The following is a 20,386-nucleotide window of genomic DNA, read 5'->3' as shown; positions in this document are numbered from 1 at the left end:
ATTATTTTACAGCAGTGAACAATAACTTATCTTAACACTTCATCATATGCTAATTAAATTCAAAATGTGTTGATATTGAGGAAGAAAAATATGTATTACACAGATCTCACTGTGCAGCTTATACAGAATTTAAATAGAGAAGTATTCAGAGAACAGTATACAGTAGTTGTTTTAATGAGTAGTTTACTAGGCAGTTTCTATAGTCAGTATGTGCTGTAAGGTCAAGCTATGTCAATGATGTTCAGTGCACTATTGGAAGCATTCAGTATCTCTCAAGATCAAATCCTAGAAGAGCAATTACTTTTAAATTTGCTAGTGAGTTTGTAGAGCAGATAAATATGTTGAATATTCAGATAACCTTGCTGGCTTGAATATCCATAGTGGTTTTTGGTGTGTCCTTTACAAAGAATGTGCTTATATTTTCCGGTCTTTTAAAATAATCTAATTAGGGGTTAGTGTATCTAAGAAATGAATGTAGTTGATGGAAAACAAACCTCTGAGTCTGAGCTGGTTTTTGTGTATTTGTCTCTGAGTATTTCCGACTCCGAGTGAGCTATTTTATTATGTACTTCTATCCATTTTCTTTATCCCTTCACCCTATGGCCAACTGCAAAGATCGTACTTTGCTAAACCAGCATTTTGTCTTATACTTGACTTTGCCTTACTTCTTCCAACCTGACTTGGCTTGATGTAGAAGAGTTTATAACTGAACTGCTTGGACAGCAGGTCACAGTGTGTGTCAAAACCAGAAAATGCGCTTGTGGGTGCTTGTATGTATGGGTATTTGACTCATTAAATGCGGAGATAAAAATATAAATGAGAATAAGGTTTTGAATAACCACAAAAATAACTGATATTGTCCTATCTGTGATAATGTATGAAGTGCTGAGATCCAGAGGAGCAAATGTTTGATTGAGAAGCCTTTGAGACTTGAATATATTAGTAGTCAACATCATTAGTGCCTAGGTTTCAAAAATGGGGAGGCGTGGGACTTTCATAAAGCCATGTTTCATCCTAAATTAATACTTTTAAAAGACAACTCTTCTCTTGAAGTTTTAAAACCTGATTTTGATACGGTTTTTAATCTGTCTAGCTTAGAGTCACTGAGAAGTCATAGTGAGGTCAGAGAAGATGTTCCCCCGTTTTACTCCATGTGCTTTAAGTGACAACTTTGAACCTGAATTTTTACCACTGAATTCATTGGGGATCTTCAGTGGATTTAGTAGGATTTTAATCAGACCGTGTATACACAGAGCAGCTTCAGCAGCAGGTCCTAAATTATGGAATATATACCACAAAATGTTTTATACTTTGTATGGGGGGGGAAACATACTCTGGAAATAGAAACAGTGGGCTGGAAATCACAGTTCTTGACTTCTCCTGGGTTTCCTGTTTATTCACTGTTCTTGTAGAAAATTATCTTGGCCTCAGGTTAAACTGAGTACTGTGAAGCTTAATTAGTGTTTGAGAACAGTACTGAGATTGTCAAAGACAAGATGCTGAGGTGTGAGATACCAGAACGCTTGCTGTTGGTTCATGTTGGTGAGGGAGTATAGATAAAATACTGAGATAACTAACATGTTCTTCATAATAAAACTTATACTTTTCTAGATAAAACATATATGATTTTTTGGGGAAAAAAACCAAACTTATGTAACATGCAAGAGAAGGGATGTCAATTACATAAAACAATGAGGAAGACCAGAGCTGAATCAGCATGTGTGGTAACCGTATTTTCAACTGGTATATGGTTTTAGAAGTAGTATTCTATATACCTACCTCTGGAAGAAGAAATGAACTTCTTGTCTGTCCTGATTAGAGGTAATTAGAACAAGGGGGTTTTGACTAATGCTGAAAATTAATGGACAATTAATTCCTCAACAATTAAGTCTTCATAGAAAATATACCTCTGTAGTTTTCTTCTCATCTCAGTTAAAGATGTAGTACAGGAACCAGGGCAATCTGCTGGGGCAACAGGGAACCTTCTATTGATTGTGAGGTACTTTGTCAATGATGGAGACTGCAGCATTCTCTACTGTCTGCTGTTCCACAGAGATTTCAAGGTTTGTTGTCCTGAGTAGATCACATATCTGCAAGAAATGACATGTGCCTTCTGACAATGTATAAATTGTAAAAGGCTGAGCCACTTAATTCTATAATGTCACAGCTGGGAGGCTGATCAGATCAAGCAGCCTCTCCATCAGTCTCCATCCAGTTAGCTTAGTCAGGCTGTAGTCCTGACTAAAGAAAACGCTGGGCATGAAGCATGAAAACTCTGGCATCATTTACATTGTAACTTCTAGTTGCTTTCTTTTTTTCTTTTACTTTTGTCTAGATGCTTCTTCAGATGGTTATATCTCAGCTGTACTTAGGTGTGCCACGCCTATCATTAGTCCTGTGTTTGGACAGAGGTGCCCACCAGGCTGTAGCCAGATAGAGATTGTCCAGAAGTCAATATATTCCCCTGCTGCCACCCTCTTACCCAGAACCACATGACCCTGCCTTGTCCTGTGCCTGGAAACCTGTGCCTCATATGATAAGGCTTGGCATATGTGCTTTGCCTGCTGTCTGTAAATATAGTGATATCATGGGACTACGATAGAACTGAGAATCAACAAAGGATTGCTTGTGGATCCTGAGATCGCATACATGCCTGTGACATTTCAGAAAATGGGTTCATTTAGAATCATAGAAACATAGAATGGTTTGGTTTGGAAGAGACCTTAAAGATCATCTGGTTCCAACCCTCCAGCCCTCGGCAGCAACATCACTAGATCAGGTTGCTCAAAGTCTCACCCAACCTGGCCTTGGGGCATCCGTGACTTCTTTGAGTAACATGTTCCAGTGCCTCACCACACTCACAGGAAAAAATTTCTTGCTGATATCTAGTCTAAATTTCTCCTCTTTCATCTTAAAACTGTTGCCCCTCTTCCTATCACTGCATTCCCTGATAAAGAGGCCCTCTCTCCAGCTTTCCTGTAGATCCCCTTTAAGTACTGGAAGGCTGCTATAAGGTTTCCCTGGAGCCTTCTCTTCTCCAGGCTGAACAAATCTAGCTCTCTCAGCCTTTCCTCATATAGGAGGTGCTTATGCGGTTCACTTTGGTGAACACACTCCTAGTCAAGTAGATCTGTCCTAGTCAAGTAGATCAGATATGTCTGATTCAAATTCAGCTAGAAAATTGGCCATGTTGCTTAAGGTAATCATTAATACTCAAGGCTGTGTATTAAAAATATCTTGGGCACAACTAGTAACTAATTATGTACTATAATCTGTTCTTCTTTACTAGATAAGGGTAAAAGCTAAGACTTTTCTTACTGAGATCATGCATTTACATACCTTGGAATACAGTAGGCAGTTTGACCTTTATTTCGTCTCAGCTGGTGTCAGTGTATTTCTTCCTTTGCATTGCACCAGAGGTCTGCTAACCTACTATGTTAAAACTAGATTTAAGCAGAGCAGCAATGATGCTTGCAACCAAAGTTTTATTTGTTGCTGTAAACATCAGGCTGCGTGTTTGCCGGTATGTGCCTTTCTAATGTGGGAAGTGACCACTGAATTGACTTCAATGTATGCAGTAAAAAGCATAGCAGCACTGATTTTACACTCAGGTTCTCCAGTGCCAGTCTAGCAATGTATAACTTTTATGTATAAATATGATCTGTGTCTGCTTCATGCCAATAGACTAAAGAAACCTTTACTGTAATTGAGAACGAGGGTCCGAGTTTCTCAGTTCACTATGGCATGGATTTTTCATCTCAAACAATTTTTGCTCCTGAAGCAAGTACTCATAATAACAGTATTCCCAAGTGGGCCTCACTACTAGTAGTTTTTCATGGTTATCTGATTCTGTTCTGTAATATGGATCTGATTTTGGAAATTCTATTTCTTATTTACTTATTCTGAATAGAAAGTAAAGTGATTCTCTTTTCAGAAGAAGCAACAGTGGAAGTATGTCTGTATTGACAATTGTATTCTAGAGACAGTATTTTTATACATATATTCTTGTTTAAAATGTGCAGTATATGAGAAAATTGGATTCTTAGCTTTTTATTGCACAAGATTAGCTTAAATTACTTCAGTGACTCGAAAGAATAGAGTTTTGATAGTCAGTGACCAGATTCAAATTAGTACCTAATAAAAAAGTACACGTATTCATTAATAGATGAGCTAAGAAAAGCTTAGTCTTACAGTTGCAGAAGATGAAAATGCATTATGGAGATAAGTAGTCGACTTCTTTAGGCTAGATAAAATGTACAGAAAGGAAAGATGGAGAAGAATCTGTTAATGTCAAAGACATTGTCTGACTCTGTACCTCTTCTGGAGTGCAAGTGCTTAGCTGTGATTAGAAGCAGTGTAAATGAAATATGAATGCATTGTAGCATTTCTGGCCATATTATACTATATTTACATGGTTTTTCAAGTAACCTCTCTTTGTCTGAACCAGAAGCATGAAAGAAATTAATAAAATATATGAGGATAAGGAAAGAGCTTGTATTGTGCCCTCTATGTAATCATAATATCCCTGGCACAGCTTGTACAGTAAGGTGACATTGTCATTAGGCCCTTCCTCCGTTAAGTCATTTGCACTTCACAAACTAAACATCGTATCAAAGCTTAAAGTAATTCTTACCTGGCATGCTCTTACTTTGGGAGGAGTGATATATTGCAGGAATAACACAAATGAGGTTATAAGTACAGCGCTAATGTTACTAATATGTGCGTGATAGTGCTTTGCTTGATAGGTAGAACCCATCACCCAAGAATAGTGAAGGATTGACAAACTGTAAGTAACATCAAAACATCCATCTGGAGAGTGTACTTTTCCTGATTAGTATGGAAGGTCAAAAGCTGGGCAATTGATTAATTCAGCCAGATCATACAGTGAGTAAGTGCCAGGGATTCAAGTGCAAAACCAGGAACGCTGACTAGTTCTTTCTGAGATCTAGAGAGCACTTCCAAAGTCCAGCCTGAAAAAAGGCAACATATTTCTTCATTCTGTGCTGTGTAAATACTTGAAATACTGTCAAAACTTCTCCTATTTGGCTTCCCATATAGAAAAGAGATAGTGCTTTGACAGTTCAGTCTTTCTCACCTAGCTGAAATCAGGCATCAATGAAGAGCACATTTGCGGAGAGGTGAGATCTCCTGTACTGCTTCAAGGCAAGATGAGTTTTGCTGAGCATTGGCACAGTGAGCTTAGCTAGCATAGACGTTTTTGCTGTTAGATCTCTGTCTGTTGGAAGCTCTTAGAGTATTTCACAAACTTTAATGACTGACACTACTCAAAGCACTACTGACATTCCTAACTTTATTAAACAGAGGGGGAAAAAGGGAAACATTGGGGATGACTGACTTCCCCACTGACTCAAACGAAACCCAGAGGCCTTAGCCTCTGGTCCAGCAGGTACATAGGTAGGAGCCTCAATTTTTCAGTTGAGCAGTCCTGTTGAATTGGAAATGAAATGCATGTGAATAAAATTAAACATGCAGATGTTTAAAAGATTAATCCTACTTTTAACGATTAACTTCTTTCCACTCCCTTTTAAATGTCTTTTAAAAAAATAGTAAGAAAATTTTGAGAGGATTTTAAATCATATGAGTCCATTTTATGGAGTTGGATTTAATGTAGGTAGTATTTTATTTAAGTCTACATGCATGTCACTTATATTTTCTCTAAAGTGTTGATTGTATAATAGGTGTGTAGAGATACACTTCTGAAAGGCACAGTGAAAAGTCTTTTAACCTTTAACCAGTCTGACCTTTCAAGGAACTCATGTCAGTTTTAACTTGTTGGTTTTAACTGGCTATGTTATTATCTAAAAACATTTGTTCTTCAAATATTGGTGTTCTTCACAAAGTGGAATACCATTTAATTATTTTTGGTGAGTAAAGCAATAAATGACCTTGCAAATGAAAAACAAATGCAGAGACAGGTACCAAATGTTTACTGACTATAAACACCATGATAACTCTGGATGAAACATTTCTTATCATGTAGACTAATTTTCAAACCACGTTTGTTCTGTTTATTAGTTTTAATGCCTTAAACATGCTAAAGATATGTAGTTATTTCTCTAAACATGAACTACTTGAGATGGGTAATCCACAAGCTTACATTGAATCTTCATTTTGTGTTTGATCTGGAAAAGAAAATCCAAATAATGTTTTTTTCTGTGGATTTCAGCTGATGCTACGATTCAGTAGTTAGCAATCACATAGGAATTCATTCAGTATGTGAAATAAGAACTGATAAGGATCCTTGAAGAAATAGTGGTCGTATACTTGCCTTATTCTTTACTTTTACCAATAAGAAAAAAAGAAGTTACGAGTGTAAAATCATTGTTTATGTGAGTAAATTTGCTTTTCCTGGTAGTACATTTCAGTCATATGAGGTAAAGAGTTATGTCCTTTGACCATACTGTATTCAGACAGAATCATGTACACTGACATAATATGTAATAAATGCATGGGATATTGAACATAACCATCAGGTAATGGAATAATACAGAGAGACATATTCAGGGCTAGGTTAAGAAAGGTACTGTGTGAGGAGCAACTAACATAGTGAGGAACTTAAAGTTCCAAATCTATTGAGAACAGTCAAATCAGAGCAGTCCTAGGGGCGAATGAACGCTGGCTTGACTGTACTTATTAGAAACCAATCACACATATAATAGTATGAGTTAGACAATATTTGGTATTGTAAATATAATGTACAAGCCTCATGCTTTAGATATACAGCAGCATGTTGATCTGAATTGACCTCACAGTCTGATTGGCAAATATCAAGCTGAAGTATCCAATAAAAGCATGTTCATGCCAAAACATCTCAGGAGGGCTTCTGAGTAACACTAAGAAAATCAGGAACTCTCCATACTGGAGAGACTTATTCCCTGGAGCCAATAAAAAGAAAGAGATCCAAAGCTGATTCTCAGGTGAAAGTGAACTAGGATTCTTTGCAGAATAAAGCCATGAACTTGGTCAGTTCAAAACTCTCCTGGCAGATTCCTGCTGGCTAAGGGGAGAGGCAGGGAGGAAAGGAATAAAAAAAGCATTGCCTCCCTTTTATGTAGCTGTGGCCAGTTCCGCCAATATATGCATTATTTTTTTAACATCAGTTACAGCACTGGAAAGAATACATTTTATACAAACATATTTGAACAATTTTTAAAAATACTGCTGTCAAACTGGCAGTAGCTGACTGCCATGGGACTTGCCAGAGTTTGGAATCTGACCTGAATTTCTATCTGGCCTACTCCTAGAAGGAAGTAAATAATGAACAAATTCATGATATGTAAAGCTATTCTTTTTTCTTAAGAAGGAACTGACTACTTTAAGGGTATTTTTTGGTTTGTGAAGTCATTAAAAACTTTTGATATTGTCTTGGCTTGCCAGATCAGAAATGTTTAGTTTTGTATGAGGAACTAAGGAAGATCTCAGGGATATTAATTATGAACATAGAAACATAACACCAGCGATGAGTGTGATGAATGGTGAGTGATGAGTCATTCTAAATTTCCTTTAGTTGTTAGAGTTTTGTAACTTGTTATAAAATGCAACAAAATTTTAGTCATTTAAAGCAATCTGTTTCAAATTTGTTTCTTCTCCAAACTTCCCTCTTTTATCCTGTGTTATTTAACTGTTCTCAAGTGCAAGGCTTTCAAGCTTTAGACTTGATAATCTGAAGCCTAAAAACCAAAAGCAACCTTTCCAGGTTGTCTGCTTTAGCCAGAAAAGGCACAAGAGTAATTTCTAACGTACTAATATCAAAACTACAGCAAAGAGAAAAAAAAACACCAACTATTTGTTCATTGAAGTCCTCATTTTAAACACAGATACATGTATATACCATATATACCCTGTACATGTATAGAGATGCGCAAGATTTTCAAAAGAGAATTGCAGTTCTCACCATCGCTTAAAGCAGTTTCCAAATATGTGGATTTACCTTGTGTTCTGCACTGTGATTTAGACTGTCAAGTAACGTACGCTGTTAGATCTGGAAGCAGCACACCAGTTTTGCAGCATTGTGTCATACCCAATGCTAGCAGCTCAAAAGATAAGTACTTTTTAAAATGGATACAGAATATTTGGATTGTTCCAAAGAATGTCATTGCTGTGTTTGATTAGTGGACCTGGACTATTTTCAGGGAGTTAGTATTTCTCTTGTTCAGAGGGGAGTTAGAGCAAAAGTTCCTTTCAGTGTTATCTGGACACTGGACTGATGTGCTCTCTTACGGAATAATTACCAGCGATTAAGTGTTCTTGGTTTTCATTTTTCCCATCCTGCCTTGTAACCAGTTATGCAATATACAGTTTAGCAAAACTCTGAAGTCTGTTTAGAGTTACTGGCTTCCTGTAAAGCAAACAGCTAAACACTGGAGTTGATGCAAACGAGGCACTTAGCATCTGAAAGAAGTGTTAACACTTTATTTACATTTAAATTAAAATGGACACTTATTTATGTGTTCTGGTTCTGAAAGGTGTGTGGTGCATCTGCAGAGGCCTATTGTTTATTCATGCTGTAAATCCTTTGAAATGTGTTAAAATGCTTCCCACTCATTATAAAAATCCTGCCACCCATGGATTAGGGCTTTGATGTCACCAATCCTGCTTCAAAGGGTTCTTTCAATGCTATTAATCACAGTTTAGCCTCTGAAGATATAGCCAGAGAAAACATTTGGACATCTTGTGCTAGACTTGCTAAAACTTTGAAATATACAGAGTGTCTTGCATATGCACAGTCCCATATCACTTCCTCTCTCTTCTCTGAGTATTTTGAAAAGCTATTTCGTGATGACTTTGGCTTTTTGCAAGTACAGAGGAAAAAGTTTAGGACATGTCAGTTAAGGTACAGTTAAAAAACCGCTTTCAGTTGCCACCATACTATGCTTTTGCCTGAGGAATTGAGTCAGTCTTTAAACACCCCAAGGGACAATAAGAGCGGGAATTAAGCAGGACTGCATATCAAAAGGTCAAAAAAAGATACCATCTTATCATTTTCTCATCTCTTTCATTAGTTTGTGAGCTTAAGATGCTGTCTAAACACTTCAGGATCCACGTGGTTTCATAGAAACAAGATTGTTTCTGTTGTGTTTTTCGCTTTTAAATCTCTGAATGAGTCACAGAGAAATTGATTGCTAGTGATTGAGCTGTATGCCTTTGTGCTGTCCTTGTTTTCATCAGCTCAGTAGCTAAGGTCAGTGACATACCACCTTATCCCTGACTTTTTCCTCCCTTTTAAATCAACACTGCATTGAAAGCTATGCAGGCACAACGGGTAATGAGTGAGGTGTGGAAAAAGAATAGTAGTGTCTGCTATTTTTACTACTGTAGTGCAAGCTGATTTTCCACTATATAAATTTTTCCCTGCTGAGCTTCTTGAACACTTTTTACAGTATGTATTTCTTTTTTTGTTTGTTTGTTTGTTTTCGAACAGGTAACTTGGCACAGGCAAGAGCCAGAGTGACAGCAGCATCAAGGTCTTTGCCTCCACAACTTAGTTCTGGGCGTATCAAGGTTAGTAGTGTTCCCTTCAAAGATGGCCAGCTGTTCAAAAAATATTACAGTGAGCCTCTCGACATGATGCTTCGCTGATGTAGGTGCACAGTGAGGTTCTTACCAAATCAAAGTCTGCATTTATACCAGAGAACATGCACCTCAGCTGGGAGTTGCGTGTGAGAGCTGCCAGTTTTAGTGAGGACCCTATTGTAGGACTCAGTGAAGAGTCAATTTGCTACTGTTTGACTTTTAAACTTTTGGAGTGAAATCTCAGTTACATCGATAGTGATGGCAATATTCGTCTTGATTGCAATGTGGTAAAGGTTTTCCTCCGGCAATTTTGACCTAGGAAGAGATTTAATTAGGTAAAATCCGATTAGTGTATTTAACAGTATGAAAGGCAAACTAGAAAAATAATCTATTCCTTTTTTTCATTCCACTTGCAAGTGAAAAACTAGGGGACATTTGTGACTGATACATGACCAGAAATGAACACCTCTGCAAAACCACTGTTCTTTAAAAAGAAGAACCATAGAATTTAAGTGCTGCTGAGTTTTGCCATAAAAGTACATGGCATAACTGCAAAAGGATGGGATAATTTTATGGCAATTAATATGATGTTTTGCCAACTGAGTACACTTAATTAGTGAGGAAAACTCTTGCACCTCAAGCTGATAGTATATACTCCCCCTCCACACTTCCTAAATGTTACAGTTAGAGTTAGCTTAGTTAAGGACTTCGGGGATGAGGTGTTGCCTCCAAAGCAAATAATAATAATTTTTTAAAACAAATGTGGTAACTGCAACTGTTCAAGAGTGTATATAATTTTATGTTCTGGATTTTCTATTTCTTTTCATTCTCTTCTGTTATTTGGAACTCCTGCTCAAGTGTTGATACAGTAATTCATGTCACTTGGACATCTATATCCCTCACTATACCTGCAAATACAGATAGAGACTTCAGACATTTATTTCCGATTTGGTGTAAACACATCCAGTGCTGAAGGACAGATAATGACCTTTCCAGTTTTCTTGATTTATGTAGGCATTGTCTTCAACATCCAGCTATATTCACCATAAGCGTTCTAAGCATGCGTTTATTGATACAGCTGGAATGGAATAGAGTAGTTCTCGTTTAGAGCTTTAGTAAACACAATCAGTTATACTAAGTAGTGTTTAAGTGTTTTTTTACCCACCCTTCGACTTTTTTAAAGATGGAGCTGAGAGACATGCGTAAGTGCAGCACTATCCAGAAAATGTTGATTGAAATAGTTTGTAGCTGAAAAAATTCATTCTTAAAATGTCATAAAACTATTGAAAACAACTTCAGGAAAAAAGATTCTAGATTACTCTTTCACAATTTCTTTTAAAAATCCAATTGTAATAATTTTGTTTGGAAGTTTGGAAAATTTCATTTATTATTTAATTTTATGAGCTTTTTTGCTAGATGTATTTTTTTTGGGTTTACAGTATTTCATACCATCCCAGCTGCAGGTGTGGTCAATATGTGAAAGTAATAATTTCCAGTAACTTTGTAATGTGACATGATGTCATAAATCATTATTTTAATATTGTTTCAAAACTATTATAAGCAGGTTTTTTAGGTGATGGAAGAGTTTGTCTTTTGTAGGTCAAGCTGTTTTCCATTTCAGTTGTGATGGTATAACTATATATTGTACTTCACTACTACTATCCTATAAAAAAGTGACTTAACAGTTGAAATACTCTTCATTTTAGTTTAAAAAGAGCTAGTGATTTAAAACACAATTTTATATCATGACATTCTTATTTTGGTCTGTGATTATCAGACAAGCCAGTTGTGATAAAGCCTATTGCCTGTTGTACATGCAATTATTGCCTTATCATAAAACTGCATGACTTCATAGACATGCAATGTTATAAGTTAACCAGAGACAAAACTTCTATAATTTCTTACAGGAACATCTCCCTAGCTTCAGGATCTATCTGAAATTTTTCTAATGGAAAAGTCAATTATTTCTTGTCAAAAAGATTTGGAAATTTATCCTGATCCTTACAGATTGTACAGATCTAAATTTACAATTCTATCTGTAGAAAAAGGAATTTCACAATACTTTTTTAATCCTGATTTTCTGAGAAAAAGTGTATTACAGCTCATATGTGAGTGTTTCTGACCATCTGTCTTTCTGTGTGCTCATTCCCTTTCCCCCAGAAAGACCCAAACCAAAACAAAACCCTTTTGAACCCAGCAGGCTGTAGTAAACCATATTTAACGGAGTGGCAGTCTCAAAGATTGTAAGGCTCTACAGGTTTGGTGAAAATAAGCAGCTGTAAAAAGGAGAGGCTTGCAGTTTCCTACTGCCCAAAAGGCAGAACATAAACTCGCACTTTATTGGCCAGCAGATGTTCCAGGTGTGACTGAGAGATCATGAGTGCTGAACCTCCAAAACCAACATCACTAAGATTCCTTGCTTTTCTAGACAGACAAGAATCCAATTTAGAAACTCGATGCATGGGCAATTTGCCTTCTGTGCAGTCCTCAAAGTAATTTATTTTGCTTTTGCTTTAGTGTTCTTTATTAAACTGTCTATCCTTTAATATTAGATGTTACCAGTTATTCTGAACTTACTGTCAATATTCATTGATATAGCTTTAGTCTTCTACCTGATCAATACTAGAGATTTAGATAGCAATTCTCAAAAAGCAGTTGTCTTGCCAAGACAGTTTTGAAACATTCCCATATCTTTCCTCATGTACATGCCTGCTACTCTGATTAGGTCATTGATGTTTACTTTGTCAGGTGACCTCTTAAGATGTTTGATGCTATCTGTGCTGATAAGACATTTTTCCTGGGGTACATTACATTTTTCTTTTAACATCCTTAAAACTGAAATCAAACTGCTTTCCCCGCCCCGCATTGTTAGTTTGGGATGAGTACTAATGCATCTGGACTAGAACATCACAGATTACAAAAACATACTGAAATTTTTATGGTCACCTTTATGGAAATCTGTCTGCCTTTGCACCATCTGTGTTCTGAATCTTGTCTTCACAAGTTTTCTTTTGATTTCTTCCCCAACACGAAGTCCATTTTCTTACTCTATTACTATTTAGTGCTTCATTTCCTTTATATTTTGCATGCAGTCTCCTAAATATCTCCTGAAGGTAAGAGACGCAGTTACTTTATTGAGAACTGTAATCTTTTAGCCATTACTTTTGGTGTTCAGAAGAGTGGTCTTAAGTCAGTGAGTATTGGAAATGATCGTGTGGAGCAAAGTCCAGGAAGTGTATCACAGGTGCTGACAACAGCATTATCTGGTTTATACAAATGCCACCTGGTCAGAGCAGATGGTAAACTGCCACAAAGCAAGTGAACGCTAAAATGTTGTTAATGCTCCATGCAAACAGGATGCTGTTTGATTTTCTTTAATTTTGTTGATCTGTAATAGAACGAAACAATCTGCTTGTGATTGGTAACCATGGTTATACTCATTCATAAACTCTGGTTTCATTTTGATAAGAACAGCTGTACTCACAATATAACTAAAATAAAAAAGAGCAATGTGTTTGCTGTCCATGTATACTCTCTAAAAATAACTCTTCTGAAATGCTGAAAAAGCAGTATTTGAAGCTATGTCAGTTCAGCAGAGTAGGATTGCTGAAATTCTTGGCATCAAAGTGGCAATTTAAAATAATTAATAGTAGCCAAAACAGCAGAAAGGGACTTATATGTTCTGAGATTGCATAATTCGTTTGCCACTTGTTATCCAACAAGAACGTTTTTTGCATACGTGAGCAAAATGAGGCAGCTCAATTTACTTCCTGGTCATTCCAGATGTGATGTATGGAAAATAAAAGCCAATGGAGTTCATTGTAGTGATGATAAGAGGAATACTTTTTAGAAATCAGTTCATAAAGTATTCCATCTTGGCATCTGCTTCATTGGCTTAGTGTTATGCTATCGTAACAAAAGTGTGAAATCATTCGGAACACTCGGAGCTTTCTTAGATCATTGTGTGTCCTGTGTCTGTTAGAACCTGGCCTTCCCTGCCTCCAATAAAGTGCTCTGAAGTACTCGCACCTCAAGGAATGACCATAACAAAAACTGAACCCAGCTTTCATGGGTGAGGTGGGGTGGGTCTGCAGTGTTTCTGGAACAGTTCTAACATCTGAGCTTTGTCTTCCAGGTTGACACAATGGAGGTTATGCGACACCCTGAAGAAACAACTAACATGAAGAGGCAAACTATGGCTTCCTATTTTAGGGTACAAAAGTTAGATTGTAAACAAATATTTTGGTGATAAGAGCAATAGATATATCCAGAATGTTTGTGGGATTGTGAGATTGAAGAGAAAAATAACAGGATTTCTTTTTCTATTGTGAGGCCTTTGTAGATTCTTAAATTTTCTTTTGCTCCTTTCATTTCCTCATACTTGTCCTTTTACAATTTCACTGAATACCTTGATAACAAAATCTAGAGTCTAGACTATTTCCATCTAAAATTCTGAAGGTCGAGAACAGACCTCTTTATGTACAGAAACCTGATTTTGTGCAAATAAAATAGCTGTCATTAAAGCTATTTTTTCACAAGCTTGGATGTACCTGCTTTTAAAGATTAAGATCTGTCCATCTTTTGGAAGTACTGTTCTAAATCATATGGATTGCCATTTTATCAGTAGTAATCCTGCCTGGGGTAAGATATATTCTGCATGTGTTTTTAAATACAATAGTTAAGGAAAAGTCATTGAGAATGTTGAAACTGGAAGGTGAGAAGTCAGGAAGACCAAGCGCCAGTCCAAGGCTGTTGGTTAATTTTTTTTTTCTTCTTGAGGTCATTGCAGAGTGGAAAAGTTTTGAACAGCTGGTCCTTGGACTGTACTTGTACAATGCAGAATGTGAACATTCAGGGTGCTGTGCCAACCAGTGTGGGTCAAAGCTTCATGCTGTTTAGAAATACCTCTTTTCTTTTTTGTGCAAAATACTCTAAGAAAGGCATAGAGGAAGCTGATGCGTACTGAGATGTTGCCCCAGTGTGCAGGGTGCAAGGGGACACATCCAGACATGCCTAATAACACAAGCGTGAATTTAGATTGCTCTTGTGAAGAACTACACAGATATCAGCTGTGCATGAACTGTCAAAAGAAAAAAAAGATGCACCTACAGCAAATTAACCACAGTCAGTTTGGAATTGTATGGAATTATGAGACTGAATTTATTTGCAATGAATACTTATTATACAGCAAGTTAATGAGGTGAGGATGGAGCAGAAGTATCAGCATTCAGAAGAATCATTGGAAAAGCAGATACATGTGATCTGATCAAACTTTATTCATTTTAGTGTAAAATGAAATGGAATAAATAGTTTTCCATATCCAGGGTGGATAGGAAAACAGATAATGGGCCTACGTTTTAACAGGAAGATTGAGGTTTGAGGTTAAAAATATTTATGAACTGTCATGCTGATTGCCCAGAGAGATTGTGCAGTCTATATCCTCGGTGATTCTGAAGAATGGATTAAACAGGGATGTACCTGAAACAGTACAGATAGATCCATTGTCCTCTTTGGGCAGAGGGCTGGCCTGATGATTTCTTGCAACGCTTTCCCCGTGCTTTTCTGTGAATTTCTGTGATTCATTTTTACAGTAAAGCTTGTTCTTCTGTTGGAGTATTTGATTGGTCAAATGCACCTGCAGTAGAATTATAGTTAGGACACTTTTCAATTATATTTTTTGTTTTATGGGCCTTCTTCCATGGCAGAAATGTGATAGGGAGAGATGAGGAGAAAGATGTTAGAATTAAGAACCAGAGTAATTTTTTTTACAATTGAAAACTTTTAGTAAGTTCTGGGTTTTAGCCAAAAGTTTAAAAATTAATGAAATTTCAAAGCAGATTAACATTACAGATTAAAATATCACCAAGCATTACATGCTGTTTACAAATATATATCTTCTGCTTAAATATTTGCATTGCAGGTTTTTTTGTCAAGTGTATTCATCTTTTTTATATTCCTCACTAGTATTCCCTCATGGACCTTTTATCCAAAATGGTTGTTGGACAGCCTCACTTCATCCGCTGCATTAAACCTAATGATGATCGAGAAGCACTGGTGTTTTCTCATGAGAGAGTTCTGCTGCAGCTACGATACACTGGAATTCTGGAAACTGTCAAAATACGTCAAAAAGGATATTCTCATCGCATCCTCTTTGAAGAGTTTGTGAAAAGGTAAGATGTCTATAACATGGCTGTTGTTTTAAAATTTCATTCAATAAAATGTATTCTCTGTTTAAGTACTGAAATATATACAATGATTGGTTTGTATATGTATGGTCTGGTTCATTAATGAGAGTGGTGACTATCAGAGATAGACTATGAGAGATGTCTGAGCTCTAATGGAGAAAAGTTGATGTGAGATCAGCAGTGAGCACTTAGTATTCAGGAGCAAGCATGTCCCCGTGGCTCCCTCAGTAAAGACCACAAGTGGAAATTATGCATCATGCTCAGTTAATACAAGGATTCAGAAGGTCAGTTACCTTCAGCCATCATATGAAGAATGTACGCATGCTTAAGAATGAACTGATACAAAAGATTTAAATTTAGAAATAGTCCTCTTAATAATTTCATCGTCTTGTAGTAATTAATTTTGGAGGTATCATGAATTATAATCAGATCTCTGTTCACCTGAACTCTTGCCATGTTTACTATTACGAGTTTTAATACTATTCTGTATCTCAAAAAGTTATACATGTGATACAGGAAATGCTATTGTCTTAATGATGACAATATGTTTATGTGATTATTATGGATACCTCTAGACTTAAAATATGTTTTTGTGCAGTATTTACTGTTTTCTAGTCTATAGGATTGATAATTCAATAATGGAGCAGAACCAGTACCAGTCAGCAATCAACCACTCAGCAGTAGGAACAAGTAGTGAATGGCTAAATCAAGAATCTAATTATTTCTGAACCAGAGGTTGCTCATCCAGACGATATAGAGTTAATCAATCTACTGAAAACAAGTCATTTGTACGAGTCTGGTGGGAAGGAGCTGGTAATGTTTTTGAGAAAGAAGAGACATAAACAGCTTTGCAGGCCTTACCCAGAGATTGGATAAATTTATGTATGTAAATCAGTCATTTGGGCTTGGAAACAGGTGGTACTTGCACTGAGAGACATTGAACAATAAACTGTCGCTTAACCAATAAATACTGAAAAATTATGAATTCTTCTGATTTGTAATGCATTACTATGACAAATGAATAAGTAATAGGGAAACGCTAGAGACGTTTATCACAGCAAGGATAGCTAACGTTCATTTGTCCATCAAAGAAATTAAATCTTTAGACATGATCCCTCCCACCTGTTTTTTTGTGTTACACGGCTATTTTTAGTAAGGTCAGACCATTCTAAAGCAGATTTGACAAAGAGATTAGGTTTTGTGATCACTAACAGAGCTTTGCATCGTCCTGAAGAGGCTGAAGGCAGAATTATTAACCTTAACTTTTATCCAATTTACACGTAAGTGAACTAAGATTAACTCTACTGAAAATAGTGTAAATTGAGAGGAAATCAGGCCTCCTCTTATCAGTAGATTATTTTCTTTCAAAAGTGAATTTGAGTACAACCTTGAAAGTAATAAAAGCAGTGCTGACTGTAGCTTTCCATTCCTGCAGATAAGGGCAAGTTGTGTTTAACATCTTGTCAGATACTCCTCAAGTTTTAAGTCCAACTTGATGTAATTCTTTCAGGAAAGTCAACACAACATGGGAAGTGGGGAGAGATTTAGCAATTTGCCCAAAGGCATAGAAGACTTCCTTAATTCAGAATATAAACAGTGGGCAGAAGAGGGGATTTTCTTGCTCCTTTGTTCCATCCATGCTTTATATTTAAACAAATTGTATTCTGTTTTGTTCTTGAAAGATATATTGAGCAATGCTTAAAAAAGCTCTCAATGGAACAAGAGACATTTTTCTTCAACTTACAGCCATGACTAGTCAAGTCTTTTTAGGAACTAAGTAGTTGAATACATAAAAATATTTAAGAAAACAGGTCAAATGCTAAACAGATTGGCACTTCTTTGTTCATAATCAAAAAGACATTAGGCAAGTATGAACAAGAGTTTCAAAATGTCAGTAAATGTGAGAATATCAAAGATTTTCTAAGCCAGCAAGTTAATTGGTATTTTGATCCTTTTGAGTAACTTAACAACAAAATAGATGAGCCAGCACTTTTTCTCCCTTGATGTTATTAAACAAATAGGTGTGCTTCTTATCTGCTTGTTCAATAATGCTGTTTTGTAAACTCTTAGCAGGAAATATGAGGACAAAACAATCAAAGGCAAGGAGCAGAACCATTCAGGGTTTATCAGGTGGGAGGTAAACAAAAGATAACACTCTGTCTAATGTTACTCTTTCATGTAGAACAAATTATTTCAGCATTGCAAACCTGGAGGTAGTTTATTGGGTTAAAAAACAGATGGTGAGGATAGGACTTGATTGTAACTCATTCACACAAAGTTTCTTCAGCCAAGCGCACAACCATCTGTTTTATGTATATAAATATACATTCTTTTACTTAAAGTAAGAAAATGTAATCTACGGCCCCTGTAAACCCTGTAGACCTGTCAAGTTGTAGGCATTCCATCTCTGTTAGCCTTGTCCTGTACTCCTTGCCATCTTGTGTCTGTCTTATGTGTTTGCTTTGCAGACACATGGCCCCTTTCTCAGGCTGGGATCCCTGGTTTCAGACACAGGTTATTAACCTGATCAGGCAACCCGGTGTGCCCGGCTTGTGGGGCCTCACAGCGACCAGGCACTGCACAGCAGCTCAGGGTTGTGTGCTTTCTAGCAGTGCGCTGCACTAAAAGTCATGCTGGGTGCAACATTCCTTGCTATATCCAGGTGCCCAGGCCCCTGCAGCTTCACATAACATGGTATAGTATGCAAGTGTGTCCTCGCCACATATCCCCCAGCTGTATACACCTTTTATGTGATGTGGCACATACTGTACCATGGGTTGAAAGATAAGGGACTTCAGAGTATAACAGCACTAAATGCTGTCAGGCTTGAAGTGCCCCATAGGCACATAGGAGTGTCTTGAGAAGTTTTTTACAAGTTTCATTTAAGGATTGTCTTTTTTCTTCTTGTCTGCCTGTTTACATTCTAATATTCAAGTTCTTTGTACTGCACTAGGATGCGGGATACACTTTTCCTATAAACGCTACATACTCCACAGTAGCCAGATGATGTTACTTATATCCACTCATGGCAGTGCTCAGTTAGTGCTGTTTCTGTAAAAGTGATCCCAGTGAGGCTGGTTCTGCTTTTTCAGTCTAACAGTGCAAATTCACATAAAGTCAGTGGTGGTACACCTGGTACACACAAACTGTAAACCATTAGTGTTACATTTCTCATGACCCTATGAAGCCTTACTTACCACAATGCATTGAGCAGAACTAGAAAAAAAGTCTGATAAAGTACTACAAAATCCTGTTAAATGTCTTACACCAGTACTTTCTTTTAACCCCCAAAATTCAGTAGTGATAGACTTGTTTATTATTCAAAATCAGGGGAGCACTGAATTAAATTAGAAGTCAACAGGTTTGCTATAGAAAAAAGGAGCGCATTCTTTAAAAATGATGCATTTTTAGTGCAAACTTAAGTTTAACACTGAGTCTACACTGTGTCAAAGTCCTTAAGTGATTTCTGTAAACAAATTATAATATCCCCCATATTTTTATTTTCCTATTATCCATGGAAATATTTGTGATTTGTTTCAGTGGCTTTAAGACTTCACCAGATTTGTATAATGTTCCTGTCCATGTCAAACATGGTGAACTACTGTACCTTCCAAAGATTCTTTCTAGACAATTCATTCACAGAACATTGGTAAACAGTTGCAGGATGGAGAAGATAAGAAACCTTTAGGAGTGAAAAGTCTGATGACCCCTTGTGAGTTGTATATGTGGAATGGACCAAATTATGACCTTCTGAGAGTATTACTGTGATTCTATGTTTATCTGATTATTTATAGCCTATGTTAGTTATCTGTTACTGACTTTCAAGAGCATCTTAGATGATTTTTCATTTTTCTTTCACATTTCTTCAATTATGCTCTCAATATAAAGTCAAATGTACTTGTATGAATTCACATGTGAAAGTTTCTGAAAGGGATTTGATACAGCCTATACAAGTTAGGAATATTTCAAAGTTATTTAATGTCTTTTTTTAGTGATAAAAACATAATTTTGTAAAACTTTCTAACTCCAGGGCTGAGAAGGAACAAACACCTTTTGGAATGTTGGGAATCTCCCTACTATTGCTGAGGGTCTGGATAGAAAGGAATTTTGCCCTCTTACACCTTATGCTTTTCATATATAGTTGTCCATTCTCCACCTCAGGCCAGTATATTTAGTACAAGATTTGTTTTAGAAAGAATGAGAGTTAATAATTACCTTTTTTTTAGTTAATTGTGTAGAATTGATGCTGTCTTTAAGTCTGGAATGTGAAGGCAACTTCAGTAAGAGACACTGGTATGATAGTTAATGGTGCTGTTCAAATGCTATTTATTGAACAATTCCATGGTTCATCTTAGGAAGAGAGAGAAATTGAACCACTTGTTTACAATCAGTTTATCTAATCTAAATCCAGCAACACTAAGATGCCTTGGCTGTAGGCAGACAGTTAATGCATAGCATCAGTCTGAAGTTTTCCATATTGTAGCATAATTGGATGTCTTTAATGTTTAACCTGAACTCTGCATGTCCTAGCTTTGCAGTTGTTGATCTGGGTATAAATTCAACTTAAAAAATGTTGCTTTATGCCCAGTGGCTACTAAATACTATTAGTGCCATTTTAATGTATGTTTCATCTGGAATAATATTAATGACCATGAAGGATAATTAGT

The 20,386-nt window shown here is 36.6% G+C and overlaps 1 protein-coding gene across 1 annotated transcript in view; it reads left to right on the top strand.

Moving 5' to 3' along the window:
- MYO3B (myosin IIIB) overlaps positions 1-20,386 on the top strand; it is a 204,895-nt gene that overhangs the window by 118,539 nt on the left and 65,970 nt on the right. The window contains exons 25-28 of the mRNA XM_069861149.1: positions 9,443-9,522; positions 12,627-12,647; positions 13,670-13,747; positions 15,499-15,704. Coding sequence (XP_069717250.1) covers positions 9,443-9,522; positions 12,627-12,647; positions 13,670-13,747; positions 15,499-15,704 — 385 coding nt within the window. The remainder of the gene's footprint in view (positions 1-9,442; positions 9,523-12,626; positions 12,648-13,669; positions 13,748-15,498; positions 15,705-20,386) is intronic.

This window comes from Phaenicophaeus curvirostris, chromosome 7, assembly GCF_032191515.1.
Source record: "Phaenicophaeus curvirostris isolate KB17595 chromosome 7, BPBGC_Pcur_1.0, whole genome shotgun sequence".
Classification (NCBI taxonomy): Eukaryota; Metazoa; Chordata; class Aves; order Cuculiformes; family Cuculidae; genus Phaenicophaeus; species Phaenicophaeus curvirostris.
Note: the sequence above shows the minus strand (reverse complement) of the source record. Positions and strands in the feature narration are given on the sequence as shown.